Here is a 24065-nt window from a genome sequence, read left to right as displayed (position 1 = left end):
TAGCCACTTCATTACTGAAATGTGGATGGTTCTGATTGGCTCAGAGAGAATGCACAGTCATGGTAAATTTCCTCACATGTCAGGCAATCTGATGCACATTTGCATAGATGTGTCACTTGTTGGGGCTTTTACCCCGGAATTAGGCCCGTAGTGCCCATCCAGATCTGGAGCAGGTGCCAGCTTGTCCAGAACAACAGGTCCACCCATGTTCATTCTCAACACTGATCTGTTACACAGATTACTGCACACATACACAGTCTCTCCAAGTACTAACCAAAACATACTGATTTTTTTTTTTTACTTTGTTTTTATTTATTTTTTATTGACAAACAGACATACAAACCATTAAAGTGCAGTAACTGACAGTCAAGTAATTACATAATTCTATAAGTGAATAAAAGTGTGTAAATGTATAGGTGTGTGTGTGTGGGTGTAGGTGTGACTGGGTGTGTATTCATGAAAAAAAATGTACTATTTATTATATTATCACTACCATCACTCCTTATCTTACTGCCTTTATTGTATTAGTCAGTCCTTTTTTTCTATGTAATATTTATCATTGTCACCACTTTCAATGGATCAATTAATATAATATCAATATTCATATTGACTCTTTAGTGTTTCAGTAAAAGTAAATATTAAAGGAATAAAATATAATAAATTAAATGAAAGACAAATCCTTATTTCATATCTAGAAGCCAGGCTAAGTGAGCAAACACTGTTTCTGCACTCCAACATGTCGGGGTGTGTGGACTGTGGAGCCTCAAAAATCCAAACACACGACACCTTGTTGCAAGTGTTTAGTGACACATCACACATCTCTAGGCCAGACCCTCAGTCACTCATCAGAGACCAAATAATCACTTTAGAAAACAAGTAACATAAAGCAAATTCATAACTGGAAAGAATCATTATAATAATATAGGAAGATAAATGTTGATTAAGGTTTTGATTATGAATTTAATTAGGATATATATTTATACATGCAAGTATATTGAAGTGGCAGTGGATTTCAGAATTGCCCTTTCAGTCCCCCCTAAGGCCAATTTTGGGTCCTGCTGACCCCTTGAAGTTATTATACCAATTTAGGCCGCTTAGTAATTTCCCACGCCTCCTTTGTCAGTTTATATTTTTTGAAAAACAGAAAATCTCTTTTTCCTTCAGGGATTTAACTTCAGCCATTATTAATCTTATCTAATTTGGTTTTATCAATGTCTTAATTAACTACAACAAGCACATATTCATATTCATCTCTCTCTCTCTCTCTCTCTCTCTCTCTCTCTCTCTCTCTCTCACACACACACACAGACAGTCTCTCATATTAAATTCATTAACCTTTAATGAATCTGTATTTAAACTGGGTCATTAATGTAGTAGAAATGTGAAATTATTGTTTTATTTGGTGCTTTCTTGACTGAGAAAAGACAGAGCATGTATTTTTGTCTCATGGGGATGAAAGACAACAATTCCCAGAATGCTTCGCTGCCCTAGGCCACTCCCAAAGCCACCGCTACTAGATTACTGAATCAATATGTGATTTAGCCGCTGAGGAAGTGTCAGCACAAACCTAGCAGGAGTCAAATTACATGATACATTCGTGATGAGCAGAAGGAGCTCTCGTGATGAGTGCTGAGGTAAATGCGACAGGCCGACAGCACTTGCAGCAGTCGTTCTCAGCACGTGTTCAGTCTGGCGCATTTTCAGTTCATGCCTTTGGAAGCTTAACTTTTAATAGGAATTAATTTGAGAACTTAAAACACTCGCTTTGCTAGGCCGGCCGCACCGTGTAACTTACATGAATGCCTGAGGCTGCAGCTGCGAGCTGAGCCGTGAGTGTGATCTCCCATTCCCCATGCGCGGGTTGAAAACATGCGGAAATAGCTCCCTCTGCCTGCTGTAGTCATTAGCCTTAGGCCAAAAATTTCTCAGATGACGCAAATTGACAATTTTTCCAGAAATAAAATGCGGGGTGGGTGGGTGTAGGTGTGAGTATATTTGGGGTATATTCAAATAGTTTCTACTGATCCAAAGCCATATGCTAATCACTGAAGTAACCCTTTAACCTTCATAAAATTTAGAAATTTAAATTTTTAACTTTCAAATTAGAGCTATATTATCATTTCAAATAAGTTATGCTATGAAAATTTTCAAGTTATCTTTAGTTTAAATAACTTTTGTTTTCCAGACCCTACTCTTTAAACTTCAACAGCCGTCCTCATCTTAAAGCCATCACCATGTCTCCAAATTATACTCTGCAATATCTAATGACCTGCAGGATTAAACTCATGATATGGAAATATTAGTTCAATATCAGTTTTACCGATCAAATTAATAAATATGTGTTCTGATCTCCAAAAAAGCTAATGACAATCACCTCAAGGTCTCAGCTGGCTGTGGCTCTGAGCTGGGCGTTGCCATCTTGTGAGCGAGTCATCGCGTGTCACTCTCGTATAACAGAAAATGGGCAAAAAGGCAGGATGTGCGTGTAGCTGAGGTGACGCAATGACTATAGACGGCGGATAAATGGCTATCCACCTGTAACCACGCCCTTAATTATGCAGAACTTTAAGGCTTTATATAATGTAAACGAATGAGTTATAAAAAAAATTCACCCCCTTACAGTTGTCATGAAGAGCAAAATTAGCCTTATAGGCCAAAACCACAATTTGTACCAGGCTGTAAACATGTTTTTTTTCTGCTGTAAAGTTGAGAATTTTAACATAGGGCTCAATGAGATTCTGCTCCCTTCTGGAGTCTGCCTCTAGTGGCCAGTTAAGGAATTACAGTTTACATTACTTTAGTATTGGCCTAAAGAGAGATCACGGGAGGTTGCCGCTTGGTCTGGACTCTTTGGCCCCAACTTTTGGTTTTACACCAGTAGGTGGCGACAAATTACAGTCATGAGTCTTGCACGCGAACAATTTGTTACAGGGGGGGTGAAACACTCAGTTTCAGTCAATCTCATGTCAATCTTGAGTACCTATAGAGTAGTATTGCATCCTTCATATCTCCGAAAAGTCTTTAGTTTTATTATATTTATAAAAGAAATATAGGCTGTACCGAGTCTTTCCGGAAAAAAATAGAGCGCCTGGAGGCGTATCGTGTGGGCGGAGCTAAAGAATGACTAGTGCGCAAAGCGATGACGTCCTCAAGCGTGCACAGTAAATTCCCCGGTGTTGAATTAACACCGGTCAGTGTTTATATGGGAACCACCAGCAGGGTGTTAAAGTAACACTGAAGAAGTGTTAGAGTTAATAAGACACTTAACTGATTAACTGAGTGATGATTGTTTGATTATTGAAGACACCTGATGATAATGAGCAGAATCACTGAAGGAAAGATGTTGCTGTTTTCTTGAAATGTTTGGTCACCATTATGGTGATCAGTGTTTCCTTTAGTTGGGCACTTTGCCTCTTGGCTTCTGATGTCAGTTTGTGTAACAGTGTTTATCAAAACATGTAATTAGTTACAAAATAAGCTTAACCAAAGCTTATCAGATGATAAAACGTGGTTCATTATAAGAAAATATTGATTAAACTCATCCCTGGTTCAAATTATTTAACTCTTTATAGATTATATTCAACTGCTTTCTTAACACAGATCAAACATTCTGAAAAAATAATCTTTATCCAAACAAAGAAAGATCAAGAATCAGCGAGTGAGTCTCAACAACGGTGACGCTTTCATGCTGCAATGCATTCTGGGAGCCACTACAGTATAAAAATCATGGCTCCCAGCATGCATTGCATCATTTAAGTGTGTCACCATTGTTGAGATTTATACGCTGATTCCTGATTTGTGTGTGGATCTATAATAATTAACACCATTTATTTAAAATAAAAATAACAATTCAGACTGTTTTATTAGTTACAAGAAAGTACTGTTGGTGGATATTATCAATTAACATCAAGAAATCTGTTTTGATCAATGAGAAGTTAAGAAAACATTTTGTTTTATGATGATGAAAGCAATATTGTTGTTTTCACAACAAATTAACTGTATTAAAAAAAACACAATTGCTTAAAGGGGGGGTGAAACACTCAGTTTCAGTCAGTGTCATGTCAATCTTGAGTACCTATAGAGTAGCATTGCATCCTGCATATCTCCGAAAAGTCTTTATTTTTTTTATAATTATATAAGAAAGATGCGCTGTTCAGAGTCTTTCCGAAAAAAGCCGAGCGGGTGGGGGCGTGTCATGTGAGCGGAGCTAAATAATGACGTGTGCAGCAGCGCGCTGCAGTGAGGAAAGTGATTCGCTCTGTGAGGAAAGTGATTCGCTCAGTGAGGAAAGTGATTCGCTCAGTGAGGAAAGTGATTCGCCCGCCGCGTGAGGAAAGTGATTCGCTCTGTGAGGAAAGTGATTCGCTCAGTGAGGAAAGTGATTCGCCTGCCGCGTGAGGAAAGTGAGTCGCTCTGTGAGGAAAGTGATTCGCTCTGTGAGGAAAGTGATTCGCTCAGTGAGGAAAGTGATTCGCCCGCCGCGTGAGGAAAGTGAGTCGCTCTGTGAGGAAAGTGATTCGCTCAGTGAGGAAAGTGATTCGCCTGCCGCGTGAGGAAAGTGAGTCGCTCTGTGAGGAAAGTGATTCGCCCGTCGCGTGAGGAAAGTGCTAATACAGATCGACCGCCGGCCTATCAGTGGGTAAGTCAGTAGCTACTGGTTATATCACCTGTTTAGCATCCTACAAGCCAGCGCTTTGATGGGGGTAGCCTGTTGCTTTCGCTCTCTCCCTCGCTCTCTCTCACGCGCTTCCGGTAGAATTGTCTGTAAGGCCCATACAAGGAAATTCCGCCCCCATTAACGTCAAAGGGGACGCATGATCTCAAAAAACTTGCCGAAACTTATGACTAACCGGAAGTAGTATTTTTGACAAAGAAATACTCCCATCAAACGTCCACCTTAACTTTTGAAACTTTGTCTATGTTTAGTATGGGATTCCAAGTCTTTAACAGTGTAAAAAGATCAGTATGCATGAAACAGCATTTCACCCCCCCTTTAAATCACAAACTGACCTCAGAAGCCAAGAGGCAAACTGCCCAACTAAAGGAAATACTGATCACCATAATGGTGACCAAACATTTCAAGAAAACAGCAACATCTTTCCTTCAGTGATTCTGCTCATTATCATCAGGTGTCTTCAATAATCAAACAATCATCACTCAATTAATCACTTAAGTGTCTTATTAACTCTAACACTGCTTCAGTGTTACTTTAACACCCTGCTGGTGGTTCCCATATAAACACCGACCGGAATTTACTGTGTGGAGAAGAAAACGCTACCCAGATTCAACTACTACAGATATGATCCAGAATCAGATCCGGAGGCTGAAATAATTGAACAGGAGAAACAGCAACAGTAGGACGTCTCTGTGGTATGTACTGTATTTAGTGGCCTGTCAACATTTGTGTGTCTTTACTCGCAGTTTATTAGGACATGATTCGGTTTATGGACTATTGTATGCGACTAAACATTAGCAGTAGCAAGCAAAACGGTTTTGCATGTCAGACTAGTGTAACGTTATACATTAACAATGGAGTAACCGTTAGTGCATTTGAATGACGAAGCACACTTTGTGAGAACAAAGGTTTATGTTTGGGTGGTTTTACAATAAACAAACTGACACCTATAGTGGTCAGCTAAACAAATGTGTTCAAGCACACACCATAGATCGCATGCTCCATTGATAAATTAACTAACATTATACACGATCGTGTTGTTTACTGATGTTTACTCATGCAACGATAGCCAACAGCATAGACATTTGAAGCAGTTTTACTCACTGCATGTTTCCAAAGCAGGACTGAACCTTTATCGCTGGGACCGCTCCGTCAAAAACACACTTCTTTGGTATGATTTGGTGAAGTCCTGTGACAGCAGTGACCGTGGAGATCCACTTTGCGACGCGACTGAAGCGATGTTGTGAAGCTTGCCGTAATTTCTGCGTTCAAATCGGTTCAAATGCAGCGCTGCCTTCCCGGAATGCTGTGCTGAAGTGTTGAAGTCGCTTGATGTCACCCATAGGAATAAAGTGGAGCACGGCGCGGACTATAACGACATAAGTGTTCACGGACGACTGGATCTGCAGCTTGAGAGAAGTGTTTATGGCTGTGCATTTCCTCTCTCGCTCTAGTCACGCGCGCACCCTACCGGGAGAAGAGCCCGTACGGCCCATACAAGGACCTTCCGCTCTATTACTTGGATACTTCTATTATTCAACTTATTATACAAATAAAATATATGAATTAGGTCTTATTTAATTCTATAAACTATAATAGTGATCTGCCAACATTGTCGCTATATGATAAATTAAAATAAGCTGATAACATCACTGTTTTCTCCAGTACGGCTGTACAGCCAAATCTAATTTTGTCGCAATATTACCCTGTTTGACACTGTGAAGCTGCTTTGACACAATCGTGATTGTAAAAGCGCTATATAAATAAAGTTGATTGATTGATTGATATTAACGTCAAGACGAGCCATACTCGAAAAAAACTCTCCGAAACTTGTGAGAAACCGGAAGGAGTATTTTTGACACAGAAATACTCCATCAAACGTCCAACATTAGTTTTTGAAACTTTGTCTATGTTTAGGATGGGAATCCAAGTCTTTAACAGTGTAAAAAGCTCAGTATGCATGAAACAGCATTTCACCCCCCCTTTTTAAAAAAATTATTCAGGAATGACAACTGACTTCGTTTGTAACTATTTTCTGTGACGGAGCAAAATAGTTCCAGCTTCGCTGCCCTGTGAGGCCATTCCCAAAGCCATCGCTACTGGATTACTGTGACTGAGTTGGAAAAGAAACTACAATAGACCTATCGGTAAGCCCCTCCCTTCGAATGCAGATGAGCCAATAGCAGTCAAGCATCAGTTGCACGAGCATCGGAACTCGGACATCTTTAGGTTTCAACTATAGAGAAACATTGGAAAATCTGATGCTCTCATCGGTTTGATGGTGTTTCTGCTACAAAAATGCTAAAACGATGTTCCTAGGGTACTGTAACAATCATTCCAGGTACCTGAGAGGATTTTTTTTTTTTTTGGTTCATCTGCATTGGGAGCCGAAATAAAAACGTCATGCAGCCGAGACCCCCAAGGGACGCTTGCAGTGTGTTCCCGGCCTAAGCGCAAACCGTGTGCTCTTGGAACGTACTCTGCAAGAACAAAGAAATTTGTTCATTTTCTCAAGGTGGCAAGAACAAGAACAAAGTTCATTTTGGCCAGTACATTCATACTTCACCAGAAAAGCAGGTGCCGATCATCTGCGTTTCTCCGCATTAACCCCGCCCACATTAAATGTCTGACCAATCACACAATAGTTCTCGGACACCCGCAAGAAAAAAGTTCTGCTCAGGCGATGTGTCGAGAACAAGCTGCGAAAACTCCCGAACCAGGGCTGCGAGAACACACACACGTGCGTGGCCAGAACAAGAAAGAATTTCTGACAGGTGTACGTTTTGGTCTGGTAGGCTACAGCCCTGGAACTACAATTACTACATATAAAAAGACGTTTTACTCACATAAGTTTGTTGCACCATTCATTCCGCAGTGAAATGAAGTGAACACACAAACGGTCTTCCCCATGTGAGCTGGAACTTCATTAAAAATAAATGAAGTATCACACATTCCTAATATTATGGTCCAAAGGAAGCTTATGCAGGACTGTGTTCTTCCACAATATCTTGCTATCTTCTTCCACATGTTTATTGCTGCTGGCTAGTGATCCGATAAGCTCCATGAGTCGGTGGGCGGGGCTTCTGAATTAAACGTGCTGTAAAGGCTGTTGCTGTTTCGTAGCGCTATGACGTAAGAATGAAGCTCACGATCGTTTTCTGGGCCTGGTGTCTATAAAAGCTTTTCTTTGACTAACAAGGACGTTTTCAGCTCTGAAACTTACAGGATAATCTTATATTATCATGACCTTTTATATATCAAAAGCTCAAGGGAAAGTTGATTTCTCAATATTTAGATTTTGATGGCCAACTATTGTCCTAACAAACCATACATCAATGGTTAGCTTATTTATTCAGCTTTTAGATGATGTATAAATAGATCATAGAAGAAAAAAATATATATACTATGGAAGTCGATGGCTCCAGTTTACTGTTTGGTTACTGACATTCTTCAAAATATCTTCCCTTGTGTTCAGCTGAAGAAAGAAATTCATACAGGTTTGAAACAACTTCAGGGGTAGTAAAGGATGACAAAATTTTCATTTTAAAGTGAACTATCCCTTTAAGATAAATCAGTGCAAGTTGCTTTCAGTTCAAACTGTTTAGTCTGGGACTAGCTTAAGCCTGGTTTGTGAAACCTGGGGTACAAAAGATTTCTATTTTAAATAAATGCTATTATTTGGACCCTTATATTAATCAAATAATCCTGAGCAAATTTATCATGAAAAATATGATGCCGCTGTTTTTACCATTGATTATAATAAGAAATGTTCATATTAGAATGATTTCTGACATATCATGTGACACTGAATCAATAATGATAATAACTCTACAAGTGAACACAATAAAACCACACTGGCATACAGTCAGACAAGGTGACGAAAGCTTTTTATTTAAGGACTGTCTTCATGATGCAATACGATTCTTTTTATGACCTTTTTATCATATATGTGACCAGTCATGATACTGTTACTGTTATTATAATAATAACATCAAATCATCTTTTGCAACATAAATCTGACACGATCATCATGATTTGACTGTCTGTCTGCATTTGATGTGCATTCTGTAGGGTTTGGGGGTGAGTGTGACTCCGTACACCGGGGTGTAATCCGGTTCCCCGGCATCATCAGGCCACACAAACTGGAAACGGCGCAACAGAGTGACCATGACCAGGAAGAGCTCCATACGTGCAAGACCCTCACCAAGACACACGCGGGGACCTGTACACCATATATGTGCGTATACGATTTACAAAATGCACTCAAATGACTCAAAACTATACCTGCATCTGATTCTGAATCCGTTACCTGCAGAAAAAGGCAGAAAAGCCTCAGGCTTCTCAAACTGGCCCTCCTCATTCAGGAAGTTGTCTGGGTTGAATTCATGAGGAAACTTCCACTGGCCTTCTTCTTTTAGTACAGAACTGAGGTTAGGAATAACAAAAGTTCCCTGGAGAAGAAAAAGACACAAAGTCATGATTTTAAAGGGTTAAAACTCTCTTATATAGGAATTTCCTCACCTTCGGGATGTTGTAGCCCATCAGCTCAGTGTCTTTGGTGGTGCAGTGAAACACACTTAGCGGTACAGTGTTAGCGACACGCTGGACTTCATGAATAACAGCCATTGTGTACGGCATATCATGCCTGTCTTCATACGATGCGTGATCTTTACCCTCCAGAACATCATCAATCTCTTGCTGGCATTTTGCTGGTGAAATGAAAAGCTATGTTAAAGTTGCATCGCTTTAGTATGCAGAACACATATTCACTATTAACTACGACTTTTGGCTCAACAAACCCCTAATTTATTGCTTATTAATAGTTAATACGGTAGTTTTTGTAGTGTTTCAGCTTAGGTACTGGGTAGGATTAAGGTATGTAAAATAAGAATGTGCAGAATAAGGCATTAAAATGTGCTTTATTAAGTACTAATAAACAGCCACTATCCTTGTATATGCATGCTAATAAGCAACTAGTTAATAGCAAGACTTAAACCCTAAAATAAAGTGTTCATGTTTAAGCTAAAACATTGATCAAATTAATTAAAATGCATTAATAAATCAAAAGACAAACCTTGAACCTCTGGGTGGGTCATGAGGTAGAGAAACCCAGTGAGGAGGGTGTTCGACGTGGTATCAGTCCCTGCAAAGTGCAAATCCAGAATGTACAGGATAAGTTGAGCTTCAGTGAACGAGGAACCATCATTTCCTCTCTGGTGAAATTAAAGTAACACTGATTAGGGGATTTATAAGGACAACTTTCTCATTCAGGTGAAATAGAGATGACCTGGCATTAAAATTCTGACCGATGCTGACCAACCGAAGATGTTCATATTATGGGGCTATGTGTAACCAATGAATGGTGGAAATTAAAATTATATGTACCTACTGCTACAAGTGAATTTAGGCATCACAACATTATAATGTACAGTGTGTAAAAATCATTGGATCATCCAGGAAACGACACATAGTGTTGAGAATTAATGGTTCATAAACTTTTGAAAGGGTAATGTCAGAGCCGAACAGCCCTATACGCACACTACGCAAGCTGCGTAGGGCCCCGCAATTTGCTCAAGGCCCAACCTCCCCCTCGTGTCAAAGCGCGCCAATCAATGTTGTAAACAATGATGATAAAATTAAGCGGAATTCTGGCCATGAAAAGAGGGAAAAACACCATGAGAGTGAATTGCGGGAACAGCAATCAGGTAAACTTGTGTTCTCTCCTCTCCAAGTTTGATGTCAGCAAATAACAGTACCCTAAAGTTAAGATGATGTGCATCTCTCTTCTGTTTGCTAAGATGCAGGCATCTCTTGGTCTGTCTAGCTAGGTAATGTCAGCCGCTTTCAGGGCTGTGTTCTGTGTCGTTGTGCCTGAGAAATAAATTTGTTCAGAGTTGTTGTTGTTTTGTTTTTTTGATAAACGACAAAGGGCAGCGGTGTTTGTTTACTGCAGCTCGGAAATGATCCGCGTCGCTCATTTGAACTTGCGTTCATATGCGCGTGCACGAAATTAAACGTGCATTTTCCAGCAGAAATATCTGTGTGGATACCAGACCGACAGAACAATATATGGGCATGATGGTCCTCCTCCTCATCATAAGTGCACATAGGCTCCATAACAAGACAATGATTATCTAGTCTTAGTCAATGTTTAGTTACAACTCTAAACAAATTATGAAAGATGGAAAGCAATGTATTGACAATTTGACATTGATTGACTATTGATTTATAGGCTATATTGATTTAAAAATGTTGATATTAATTAGCTGGACATACTGGTCAATATGGATGCACATCCCTCAGTAAATCATAACCATGAATCAAATATTGCTTTAACATGCATAATATAAAACACAGTAGCATGCTATGGCAAACCATTTTAGCTTTTATTCATTCACAATTTATGCATTTTAATATCAATGATTAAATGTTCACTATTTACAATGTGAATTATTGATATTAGGTGTGGAATTTTTACTAATAACACGATCTTATTGATATCAGGGATTACATGTTCTTTTGTACAAAAGTGAATTCTTGATATCAACAATGATGTCATATCTCACAGAGATTATTAATATCTGAATCACTAGTTCATTAGTTAAACATTACAAGAGCCAAGCCATAGTATAAATAGTATTTTATATTTAAAAATGTATAAAAGGAAATCTGGAGGAGCCCGTTTGAATGGGTCTGATGCAGCTTTATAGCAACAATTTGTTATCTATAATTTTCAAATGCTATGCTTAAGTTTGTACGTAGAGGAGATGTTGGATCATCTGCCAGTACAAGCACAGACCCAGATGATCCACATCCAGCCTCAGCCAGTACTAGCACCCAGTACAGCCAGATTCACCAACAGTAAAGCCGTCTTCAGCAAGTACTATCTTAAGATTCTATAGAAAATATTGTTAAATAAATATTGTTTCACAAGTTTTTTTCTCGTGGGGGGGGGGGGGGGGGGAGAGGAGGAGATACACCTCCTATCATTGATTAACTGATTAGTTTAATGTGCTCCTCTTGTGTTCCAATTGGGTTAATTATCTGAGCCTGCTCCACCTGTGTTTAATTAGATTTAATTGTTTGCGCGTGCTTCTCCCGAAATTAGTTTGTGAAACTTGACTTCAATTGTTTGAACCTCATTCTTTGACTGTTTTGTTCAAAGGAGGGAGCACTGAGGTGTCAGTTGTAACTGCATGGCAATGGCAAATGGTTTACATAACTCACGGGTCAGGTAGGAGGGCCCCTTAGCAGAATTTTGAATAAATTCTGCTTTTTTTTTGGTCTTGTTGACCATATGTAAAAAAAAATTATGTAAAATATATTTTTCAGCACAGCACTAAATAAAAAATTACACATTTTGTATGATCTCTTTCACCTTGTTAAAATTATTCACATTTTCACAGATTCTGCAAGCTTAATTGTATAGGCCTCATCTCTCGCTGATTGGTTAGGCAATTTGAAAGTGTTCCTCCCGTACTTTGTTGATAAAATATCATGTAAATGAACAGCCAAAGTGCATTAAAAGTTTTTAGTTAAAAATGGTGTCATGAAAATAGCCCCTAACTTGAAGGCTGGCTGGATCCAAAATCACATACTTCCCTACTATATAGTAGGCGAAAATTAGTATGTGAAAAAAGCATGTCAGAATTCACAGTCCTCATAAAAGAGTAGGCAAAAAGTACCCGGATGACCTACTACTTCCAATGAGATTCTGAAGTGTGCATGAACTTTACTATCCCATGAGGCCAGGATTTGTGATTGGCAGCGAAGCGATGCGACTGGCACTGGTAGGACACATGATAATGACAACATGGCGAATGTAGTAGCCGGTAGCGTGAGTGATAATGAATGCCAGCTAGGCTGTGCGCCGCACCAGTCTCGTGTCTCACGTAGTAGTTTGGACACATAAAACGAGGAGCGACAACAGTGAAGGAGAGAGAGGACCAGGGTAGGCCTCAAATAAATATCCAATATCAACCAATACCAATAAATTAAAACATCTCTAATATCACAAATAACTGATATTAACTGATAATTCCTTTAAAAAAAACTTCACAGATGCACACGCACCTTATCAAGCTCATCCAGATAGCAGTCAATGAAGTCTCTTGGCTCTCCTGGGACTCTTGTATTTTTGTGCTCATTGACCAGTTGTGCAGACAATTCTCTGGCTTTCTTGGCATTTGTGAACGCCTTCTTAAAGGGCAGGGGCAGAAATCTCAGCATGGGAAATGTGTCGTATATCTGCAAAAAAATAGAGACATTTCTTTTTTGGCCGTTAGATACCTGAAACTTTTATTTAAACAATAAAGAAAAAGCTTCTATATGTGTATTTTATTAGCTGAGTGTGAATATGAAGTGAAAAAACACTGTCACACCATGGCCCACGGTCCATTGGCAATCTTTGCATTCTCCGTATAGAGGTGAATGAAAAGCTTGAGGAATTCATCTTCATAATCATAACGGGATCCAAACAGAACAATGCAAATGATATTTGATGCAGCATTGTGGAACATAGTCTGAGGGGCAAAGGAGTTCCCTGCAAAAACACAAAGTACATTGTTCTGAATGTCAAGTCAAGCTCTTGTGCGAGTTTGTTTTGAGATACTGAAGATTAGATAACAAAAAGAAGCACATTAATACCAACTATTTTTTCCAATTTGGCAATGACATGGGAAACCTCCCCCAGAATTCTCTCCTCCATTGACTGCTTCCCCAGGCCAAAGTTTCTCAAGGTCATCAAAGCAAAGCGTCTGTGTTCTTTCCAACTGGGGCCATAGTCAGACAAAATGACACCTGCAATAATATGCACCAAAGATACCAAGTGTAATATCAGATAAGGCTGGAAATTGGACTAACCCTTTGGACTCAAAGTAAACAACCTCAAAAACATTGCTTAATCATAGTCTGTACAGAGGTATAAGCGTGAAGGTTGATTTTTAAGTATATTTACCGCTTCCTTTTGTAGTACGATTGACCATGAGGTCCTGGGGACGTCCTGCAAAGTCCACAGCTTTAGTAACAAGGGCTTCCTTCAAAACCTCATAACCATTAAGAACCACCCAAGGTTTTGCTCCAAGGTAGAGACTGTAAACTTTTCCATAGCGATCTGCCAACTAAAAGGTTTAGTGTTAAGACATCACACAGCAAAACATTACCAGATATTTTACACAGATAACTCTTGAAAGTGGTATGGTTATTCTTAATGTATTTCTTTATATTAAAAATGAAGGAAGTGTTCAAATAATGTACTACTGTACCCTCTCGAAATCTTTCAAAGGATTATTGATGTTTAGCTCAAGCAAATTCCCAAATAATGGCAGAGGACGAGGCCCTGGAGGAAAGTTTTTTGGCCTCGGGATCTGGATGAAGAGGAACACGAGGAAGAGGCATATCCACACCAGTATCAGAAAGCCCAGCATGCTGACTCACTGATGTCCAGCTGTGATCTGCTCACGTTTCACATTTAAACTCAAGATACTACGCACCGAACCCTCCCACTTCCAACACTGAACATTCCCATAGAGTACACTGCCTGTAGAATGGCATTTCCAGCACAATGTAACAATAAAATATGTAATTTTCCAGTCATCCATGATCTATCTATCTATCTATCTATCTATCTATCTATCTATCTATCTATCTATCTATCTATCTATCTATCTATCTATCTATCTATCTATCTATCTATCTATCAATCTAGCTGAGTTATTCCAGTCATCCATCCATCCATCCATCCATCCATCCATCCATCCATCCATCCATCCATCCATCCATCTATCTATCTATCTATCTATCTATCTATCTATCTATCTATCTATCTATCTATCTATCTATCTATCTATCTATCTATCTATCTATCTATCGCATATCTATGGTTGCAAGACATAAAGTTAACCAATAGCCTACCTAATGATATACCTATTCGAATTATGATGCACCCAGTGAAAGTACAGCAAACACTGGTGATTTTACAGGCTACAGCTTTAAAATGCTTAACAATTCAGCCACATAAAAACTTGCAGTTTTCAATTTGGCACATGGCAAAGACAAAACCCGGTATCTGTGGCCCCCACATGGCCGCTTCAGATTAATGTGCTGTTCTTATCGCCCCCTACAGGCCGTTCGGCAGAGCCTTCCATTTTTTTTATCAGGTCATCCCATGATGCACCGCGCCATCAACGGCTTCAGTCATTCAAGCAGCTCAGCTCCGGTGCTTGTGAGAGCGCCTGTTCTTGTTAGGCCATCTGGGTTCGGGTAACCTGTGTCCTGAACCGGACCAGACCCTGAACGGGGCTTAACTCTCCCAATTTCGAGGTGAACTTTCCCGTCCATGCTCTAGGAATCACCGGTCGTTGACGGGAAGCCAGTGCTCGGGCGGTAGAAGCGGTGCTGTCAGCTATATAACAACAGAAAGCGTTCAATATACAAACACAAACCGACCTGTGGGGATTTATCAATACTTTAAAAGCAACTTGATGGATTTAGAGACCGGAAGAAACGAACTGGGGGCGATGGGAGAGTCGCTGCAGCCGCAGACCCCCAGTCGCCACGAGAAAAGTCTCGGGCTGCTCACGACTAAATTTGTGACTCTACTGCAGGAAGCGAAGGACGGAGTGCTGGATTTGAAAGCTGTAAGCACGAGACGAGCTCATCATCACCACCATCACCTTCACGAGCTATATGTTTTCAGTATCGCACGCGCGATGCGCAAGACGGACAGCGCCTGCTGCAAATGCATCGTTTTTAATGTGTGCATGCAAACAGACGCGCTCCAGGTCGTATAACAGCACAGAAAAGTTGATTAAAAAGTTTCTTTGGTAAGAGAGGAGGGGGTCGCGTGCATGTTCAACCCTTCTCTCAACTACCCGACAGCTCAGCTTAAATAAAGTAGTTCCTGCACTAAACCAGGCGAGCCAGCTAACAGGTTGTAATGTACTTTTCGCTCCTGTGGTGTTTCTTATTGTATCCGGGAGGTTTCTTGGGGTTATGAAACGGATCCCATCCGGACTGAAAACTCAAACAAAAGCCTTCAAAACAAGCACGTGCTCTCGGGTTTGGTATAGTTTAGGCCTGTGCGACCGGGAGATGCGTTTTTTTGCATATTGGTGTTTAAACACGATATTACGTGTCTTAAACGTATTAAAATACTAATTAGGTGATTTGAATGCTCTTGGGTTGTGTATTCGAAGTATTGAATCCGTTTAGAAATGAGCAGGACCTAATGGAAGTTGATTGCATCAAGTTGTCAACTTTTCTGGGCTGTTTAGATAGTCAATACGCCTTAAAGGGACAGCTCAAAGAAACATGAACATTTTGTCATTTACTCGCCCTAATTTTGTTCCAAACCCATATGACTTGCCTTTTCTTCAGTGGGAACACAAAAGGAGATGTTGGGCTGTATGACAGCCTTAGTCACCATTCACTTTCATTGCATGGAATAAAGATGCGATGCAACTGAATGGTGACCAATGCTGTCAGCCTCTCCCATTCTACTTAATACATTTCCCACAGAAGAAATAGTCATGAGTTTATTTTCAGTGCGCTATTCTTAAAGGCTTTGTATGCTAAACATTTGCAATGTGCAAAACGCTTGTTTTGTTTAGTTCCATGTAATGAGCAGAATCAATATTCTGGTTTGCTTTGTGTGAATGTGATTTTAGGCTGCAGATACTTTGGCTGTAAGGCAGAAACGGCGGATCTACGACATCACCAATGTTTTGGAAGGCATTGGACTCATTGAAAAGAAATCCAAAAACAGCATTCAGTGGAAGTAAGGCAATTGTGCAGATGCTTTCCGGTGTCTTTTTTAATGTTGAAATATACTCTCTATTCCTATTTTGATGGTCCCAGCATTATTAGTGTTTCGCATCAACACATTAAGACAAAAATTGAATGTCAGGCATCTTTTCCTTGTGAATTATGTAATTCTAATGGTAATTATACAAATATATATTATTAAGCAAGAGTGCATAGTGTTGCATAAAATTATAAATGTTATAAATGTATTATTGTATATATGCTGCCATTCAAAAGTCTGGCCTCAGAAATATTTTTTAAAATAGTTTTATTCAGCAAGGATATATTAAATTGATCAAAAAGACAGTAAAGACAAAATAATAATTTTTAAACTAAATGCAGTTAAACTTTGTTCAAGTATTTTAAAAGTATAAAAAATATTAAGCAGCCCAAATGTTTTTAACATTGACAATGTTTTCTTGAGCAGCAAATCATCATATTAGAATAGATTTCTGAAGGATCATGTGACACTGAAGACTGGAGGAATGATGCTGAAAATTAAGCTTTACCATCAACGAAATAAGTTACATTATAAATATATTAAGATATAAACAGTTAATATTTCACAATATTACTGTTTATCTTGATCAAATAAATGCGGTCATGGTGACTTCTTTTAAAAACATAACAAAAATCTTAGCAACCTCTATATAGAAACAATTCATAGTAAGTGCCAGTGAGCAAATTATAAAAGGTTTATTTTAATTAATAACCCAACCTAATGCAGCTAATTGGTCTTCTGAGACAACTGTTTAAATGATTAAGCTGTGGCTAAATATGTTTTCGAGAGCTGTCTGTTCAAATGTCAACTAATTCACTTGGATCTAAATGTCTGTTTCTATTTTTGTTTATTTGTAGGGGTGTTGGTCCTGGTTGCAACACGCGTGAAATTGCAGACAAGCTGATAGATCTCAAGTTGGAATTAGAGGATCTTGACAGGAGGGAACATGAACTGGACCAGCAGAGAGTTTGGGTTCAGCAGAGCATCAAGAATGTGACAGACGACTCACTAAATAGCCCATATCCTTCTAGCTACACATTTAAGTCCACTGTTTTTACTCTACATGCTCTTACAATAATTTAAATTGAGTTTTTATATGAATTTAAGGTTATGTTCGCCATAGTCAGACTAATTGCAGATGGTCTGGACATAGCAACTTTCACTGGACTAAGACAGCCCAGAGGCCCTCTGATTGACGTGTAAAGCAACCAGTCATGGTTCCTTTTGTTCAGTGTCATGTTTAGGGGTGTGAAAATGAAATGTCGATGTCCCTACAATAGAGCAGACTGGCGTGTAAAAAAAATTTCTTCCATGAGGGGGTTTGGTGTCACGGTGGGTTTGTTTCCAGGTAGACCATTACAAAATGCAACACACGTCTCCTGGAAATCCTGTAGAATTCAATCAGATGACGACTTTTAAACCTAATTTTGTGTGCTATATGCATCAGACGTTTAGCCAACGAGCTGTGAGTGTGACCTCTGAGAACCACATACTAGTATTCTACTTTATCCATATCTTTCAATGGCAGTAGTAGTAATCTAGGAAGTAGTATGCGGTTCCAAATTCAGCATTTGTTTGCCGTTTGTCCTTAATTTGACACACTCTGGCATATGTAACGCATCAAGACCTCTGCAATTGCTTCAAAGGTTGGTTTTCCCATCAGACACCTAACAAAGCAGCAGTGTCACTGCAATAACAAACATTACCGGTCATAAAGCTGAAAGTGTCTACCCATATTGTTTTCTTATTGAAGTTAACTATATGTTTGTCTACCACTAGGTGACACTCTTTTAGCAATCAGAGCTCCCTCAGGAACACAGCTGGAGGTCCCTGTGCCTGAATCTGTAAGTGCTGCTTGCATTTCCCTTAAAAACCACTGGATATCTGATAACTATCTGATTGAGTAATTATATAGATACACACACGTTACCGTGGTACACACAAATCTACACAGTAGTAGCATAAAAACATTTTATCTCTGTTTTATTAGTTTTATGTCTCTTTCAAATAAATTATGCTCCTTAAGAAAAACACCAGCACAATCCAGAAGCTAAATACACTTACTTTTTTTTGTAGCATGTCAATGGACAAAAGAAGTACCAGATTCACCTGAAGAGCTCTGCAGGTCCCATTGAGGTTCTCCTGGTGAATAAAGACCCCTCTAGTTCTGCTCCTGTGGTGCTGCCTGTACCCCCACCAGATGACATGCTTCAGAGCCTGTCCACCCCTGCTTCAACTACCTCTGCTGCTGTTGCATCCACCAAACCAGCAGCCAATAGTACGCAATCGCCCACCTCCACCTGCCAGAGTCCTACCACCTCCTCCACCACTGTCCCGCCCAACACAAACACTGTCTCTGCTGCTAGAGCAGCCTCAGGTTGGGTGAAATTAATCAAAATTTTTATCATGAATGAAATATCGAAAACGCTTGTTTTTTCTTTTATTGTAATGTACTTTGTTTTTCATCTTTACTTAGTTGGTAGTGAAGGCTTGTAAATAATATTAATATATTATATTGCCAGAATTATTGGGACACCCCTCAAAATCATTAAATTCAGGTGTTCCAATCACTTCCATGGCCACAGATGTATAAAATCAAGCACCTAGGCATGCAGACTGCTTTTGCAAACATTTGTGAAAGAATGGTTCACTCTCAGGAGATAGTCCATTTGTGAAATTTCCTCACTACTAAATATTCTACGGTCAACTGTTAGTGGTATTATAACAGTGGGAACATCAGCAACTCAGCCACAAAGTAGTAAAAAAGTCGGCAACTTTCTGCAGGGGCAATAGCTTCAGACATCCAAATTTTGTGTGGCCTTCAGATTAGCTCAAGAATGGGTTTCCATGGCAGAACAGCTCATGCAAGCCTTACATGAGCAATGGAGACGTGTTGTCTGGAGTGACCAATCACGCTTCTCTGTCTGGCAATCTGATGGACGAGTCTGTGTTCGGCGGTTGCCAGGAGAATGTTACTTTGGTTTGGTGGAGGGGAGACTGATGTGGGTTGTTTTTTAGGGGTTAAGTTTTGCCCCTTAGGGTGAGGGCTAGTGAAAGGAACTCCTAATGCTTCAGCATACCAAGACATTTTGGAAAATGTCATGCTCCTAACTTTGTGGGAAAATTTTGGGGATGGTCTCTTCCTATTCCAACATGACTGCTTACCAGTGCACAAAGCAAGGTCCATAAAGCATGGATGAGCAAGATGTGGAGGAACTTGACTGGCCTGACCTCAACCCGACTGAACACCTTTGGGATTAATTAGAGCAGAGACTGGGAGCCAGGCCTTCTTGTCCAACATCAGTGCTTGACCTTCTAGAAGAATGGTCAAATTCCCATTAACGCTCCTAAACCTTGTGGAAAGCCTTCCCAGACGAGTTGAAGCTGTTATAGCTGCAAACTCCAAAGAAAACCCTATGGGTTAAGAATGGGATGACATAAAGTTCATGTGCATGTAAAGTTGGACGTCTAAACTTTTGGCGATATAGTTTTTGTGTGTGTTAACTATTCTACATCCCTTAATCCTACCCAATACCTAAACTTTAACACTACAGAAATTTCTTTACTAACTATTAATAAGCAGTGAATTAGGAGTTTGAAACAAAAGTTGTAGTTAATAGTGAATGTGTTCCCCATACTAAAGTGTTTCCAAAGTTTTTTTTTTAAATCCAATTTAATTAATCAAATTAATGTCACATCAAATTTGGCTGAAAGTTACCCATCAAACAATCATTTTAAGTCATTATTGTGTTAGGTGAAAAATCATTAAATGCTACGCAAAATAAACATAATAATGTTACAACTTACAATTGCACAAAAGCTTGCAAAATTGACTCTGCTTGCTAGTCTGTTTACTTGTCCGGTTGATAACGTTAAAATTAAAAATGAACATATATCAGCAGATGCCAATATATTGTACATCCCTAATTTATATATATTTTATTATTTTTATGTTATTCATCATTAAATGTTTCTTTTTTTCCCCTCTGGGGTTGTAGAGATTTCAAGCACATCCACCTCTGATACAACAGCCAATCCGGTATCTTCAGCGGCCACCCAGCAGCTGCAGTCATCTGCTTCATTGGACAGCTCTTCACTTCCTGATTCATCAACAATATTTGAGCCAATCAAAACAGACCCTTCAGATCGTAAGTGTCCATGGATTTGAAAACAACATCACTGTTTTAATTTAAGAGAATTTTCTTTCTCTTTTACCAGTTGTCATAATATAGAGGGAATTAATTTATATGATCAATAGTAAACCAGATGCAGTTCATTTTGCGCTGACACTGCGAGTCTTGTTTGGGAGTGGTTCTTTAAACAATTGTGACTCCGTTGTCCCTTTCTTTTTCTCAGTTCTGGACTTCCCCAAAGAACTTTCAGAAATGTTTGACCCTAAAGGTGAGGACCTGTTTAACATGCTTGAGATCTGCTGCTCATTGTTATCACAGTCTACTCCTAATGTGCTTGGCTGAACTCAGTGAAGTAACACAAGGAACATATTTCCTTCTTCCTCCATACAGAAATTATGAGTACAGATTTGCTTGAGGAGCTGATGTCATCAGAAGGTAAAGCCGATCATGAGTCAGCCCGCCTGTACATAGTCTATTACTAAACATGGAATGTGGTTATTTGTGTACATAACAAATCCAATGTCACATGAACTCTGTATTATATCATGTTTATATAATCAATAAAACTAATTTAAATTTGACCATCAACTGAATATCATGATGGGTTTGATGACAAATAAAATGAGCAACTTCTAGACGCCGTTTCATGCGGTTACACAAAGATAGCCACAGCATCACTCTTCTCTCTTTCTCTTTCATAGTTTTCTCTCCACTCCTCCGTCTATCCCCTCCTCCGGGTGACCATGACTACATCTATAACCTGGATGAAACGGAGGGCCTTTGTGACCTTTTTGATGTTCCCATTGCCAACCTTTGACCTCCAAACACAATACAACAAGAGTAGTGTACTTAAAGAACTTTCTTTTTTTAGCCCTTTTCAAAGGAGAGAAAAAAGAAAGCGTGGCTCTGTGTCAGATCCATATGTATGATAAGCTGATTCTGTGTGTATATAAAGCTTTTTTTATATGTGTATATTTACTCCAAATCTCCAAAATGGCTGACTGAAAATGAACTTTCCCTGCTAAATTCAACTGCTCTGATCTGATGGAAGATATCGGACGTCCATGCAAACCATTTTGGTTAATCAATTAGTCCCATTCTCTTTTTAAGGCCATTGTTTTTATACTACTTTTGTATAGACAGACACAAGGGGAAATTCATGTTTATCACAAAATAGACAAAATTCACCAGCATTGGTTAATGGTTCAATGAAAATACCAGCTGGATGTGTCGTTTTAAATGTCTTCCTGTTCTTAAGTAGCACGTTTTATCACAGCGCATTTACTGGACGCAACTAGTATACCGATTATTCATGGAAAAAGTGTATTGCTTGCCTTCCATAATTATGCTTTTGAAGAATGCATAAAGTGATTCAGCCAATAAGAAACAAGCACGTTTGTTCTCATCTTACTGCAAATGCCAGCTCTCGGAAACATAATGTGGAAGTAATTAAGTTACACTAATAAAAAGAGGCAGCGATCGTAGTGGGGAAGCCTATATTGTGTGGAATCTTCACGGTTTGGTGCTAACAAAGCAAAATCTATTTATCATAGCGTATATCCTCAGAAAAAGTGAAGGAGCGTACTTAGTGTTGGATGAACCATTCCTACTTTGTCTGTTTCATGTGTTTCTTGTTAATACTTTTGTGTATGACTCACGATATGAATTTAACCTTGTTTAATGAAATAACTGCTGTGAAAGTCACCCATAAAGCCCTGTATAAATGTTAAATTTGATGGCAATTGCTATTTTTGTATTTTAAAACAGTCCTTCCCTGCGTTTTCAGTCGATACAGTACGTTTGTCTGTAACCAGTTTATATACATGTATAGATCCTTTTGAAAGCAAGTGATGTCTGTATATGAGAATAACTGTCTAAAGAAGGATGTGGGTTTATGGGGGAAGTAAAGAGAAAGTCACAATATGACAAATAAGAGTATCAACAGGCTGTGTAATAAGGAAAAGAATGTTATTTGGGCTCCTGAGTCCTGACTGTTGGTACTAAGGGTTTGCCCCACACACAAAAAAACATTGTTTTCTTAATGTTCCTATCTGCTAAATAATATTTTTATGCTTGTACACAGTAAGCGTTTATCATTTATTTTTGTACTGGATAGATTTCAAACTGGTCTGTTTTTCTGTAGATAAATGGGTGTGCAAGGCTCAACAGAGGAAACTATCTCCACATTGCACTTTAAAGCAGTTTTTCACACAGGTAACTTCCAGCCCTATGCATTTAATGGGTTGGCTGAGTCAGTTTTACAATATCCAGGGAATTTGAGCAGTTTTACATGCACGGTGTCATTCAAAATACCAGAATCGTTGTTCTTTACTGGAATCATCCTCCCCATGAAATAAAAGACGTTTTTGTATTTGTGATGCTCTAGAATTTGTCTGTGATTTTAAGGTATTTGCTTCCCTTTCTTTTTTCTTCACTTAATTCCTTAGGAGTCTGTCATACTGCTTCTAGGTGATTGAGTCATATCCTGCAGATCTGTTCAAGTTTCACTTGAATAGGGCTATTGTGTAGTGGTTTAAAACTGGGGTTGGCAACATAGTTTGAATGCTTGAATCCCTCAAGGATTGATCCAATGGTTTTACCATTCTGCTTTGATTAAGGCACCAACCATATGTTTTTTACTGGCTTAAATTAATAAGTGAAATATTAAAATTGTTTAGCTATTATATAAGGAAGTCTAAAAAAAATTACTACTATTATCATTACTTCATTAGGTTTACATCATATCACGAAAATGTCAGCGTTTAAAAAAAGTATTTTAAGATACTTATATTTTACTTTGTATTGTCTGTTTTTGTTGTTAATAGAAAAAAATAGCAATTATTAAAACGACCTATGAACAAAAAGTCTTATAATTTTAGTAATAAAATATATAGGCCTATACATACACAAAAATGCAAACTATTTACCTTATGTTGTTGTTTATATGGATATTAAAAAAGGATATTTAAACCAGTATTACACTAATGAAAAACAAAACAAGAAAAAAATGAAAATATTAAATAGAAATAATCAGAAAAGGCATACATTAAGTTGTAATTATGGCATAGGGAAAACTCACTGTAACACAAAATGCATTTAACTAACATTATTTTCTGAAATTCTGCCTATCCATGCTGTTTTGTAAATTAATAATAAAAACAAAATATGTGTACAATTACGTTACAATTTGCATTACAGCTTATAGAGAACCGACGTGTCGGTCAATTACTTTAAAAAAGTAATGAATTACTACTTACTTTACATCCTCAACAGTGTAATTTGATTATAGCCGACCAATTAGGCTACTCTCGCTAAAAAATGCTTTCTTTAGCCTACTTTTTCCTTTTTTAAATCCAAATGGAGGTTACATTAAAAATATATATTTTTTAATATTAGACGTCACATTTGATGTTAAATTCACTATTGTTTCATATCAGTCTTCACATTAATGAAA

The 24065-nt window shown here is 38.6% G+C and overlaps 2 protein-coding genes across 2 annotated transcripts; one reads left to right on the top strand and one right to left on the bottom strand.

Moving 5' to 3' along the window:
• Positions 1-8545: 8545 nt before the first annotated feature.
• On the bottom strand, positions 8546-14144 carry LOC137064454 (cytochrome P450 2F2-like). The gene is made up of 9 exons (XM_067435808.1): positions 13939-14144; positions 13632-13794; positions 13322-13474; positions 13057-13217; positions 12749-12922; positions 9750-9888; positions 9197-9384; positions 8985-9126; positions 8546-8897 (listed from the first exon to the last, which is right to left on the bottom strand). Exons 1-9 carry the CDS (start codon positions 14098-14100, stop codon positions 8704-8706), a joined length of 1476 nt encoding a protein of 491 aa, XP_067291909.1. The 5' UTR covers positions 14101-14144; the 3' UTR covers positions 8546-8703.
• A 456-nt stretch (positions 14145-14600) lies between these two features.
• e2f4 (E2F transcription factor 4) lies at positions 14601-22989 on the top strand. The gene is made up of 10 exons (XM_067436549.1): positions 14601-15312; positions 16342-16451; positions 17336-17497; positions 18081-18124; positions 18258-18322; positions 18555-18855; positions 20477-20626; positions 20835-20879; positions 21002-21046; positions 21313-22989. Exons 1-10 carry the CDS (start codon positions 15157-15159, stop codon positions 21426-21428), a joined length of 1194 nt encoding a protein of 397 aa, XP_067292650.1. The 5' UTR covers positions 14601-15156; the 3' UTR covers positions 21429-22989.
• Positions 22990-24065: the final 1076 nt, after the last annotated feature.

The sequence above is a fragment of the Pseudorasbora parva genome, chromosome 25 (genome assembly GCF_024679245.1).
Source record: "Pseudorasbora parva isolate DD20220531a chromosome 25, ASM2467924v1, whole genome shotgun sequence".
In the NCBI taxonomy this organism is placed as follows: domain Eukaryota; kingdom Metazoa; phylum Chordata; class Actinopteri; order Cypriniformes; family Gobionidae; genus Pseudorasbora; species Pseudorasbora parva.
The sequence above is the reverse complement of the archived record's forward strand: the minus strand, read 5'-3'. Positions and strand labels throughout refer to the sequence as shown.

Bases quoted from the DNA above. Each gene is read 5' to 3' on its own strand.
- LOC137064454 (XM_067435808.1), bottom strand. From the start codon at position 14,100: ATGCTGGGCTTTCTGATACTGGTGTGGATATGCCTCTTCCTCGTGTTC. The intron at 12,923-13,056 runs GTGTGACAGTGT...ATTTTTTTGCAG, and splicing joins CCAATGGACCGTGGGCCATG to ATATACGACACATTTCCCAT. The intron at 9,127-9,196 runs GTGAGGAAATTC...TTTCTTCTCCAG, and splicing joins TGGGCTACAACATCCCGAAG to GGAACTTTTGTTATTCCTAA.
- e2f4 (XM_067436549.1), top strand. From the start codon at position 15,157: ATGGATTTAGAGACCGGAAGAAACGAACTGGGGGCGATGGGAGAGTCG. The intron at 16,452-17,335 runs GTAAGGCAATTG...GTTTATTTGTAG, and splicing joins AAAAACAGCATTCAGTGGAA to GGGTGTTGGTCCTGGTTGCA. The intron at 21,047-21,312 runs GTAAAGCCGATC...TCTCTTTCATAG, and splicing joins GGAGCTGATGTCATCAGAAG to TTTTCTCTCCACTCCTCCGT.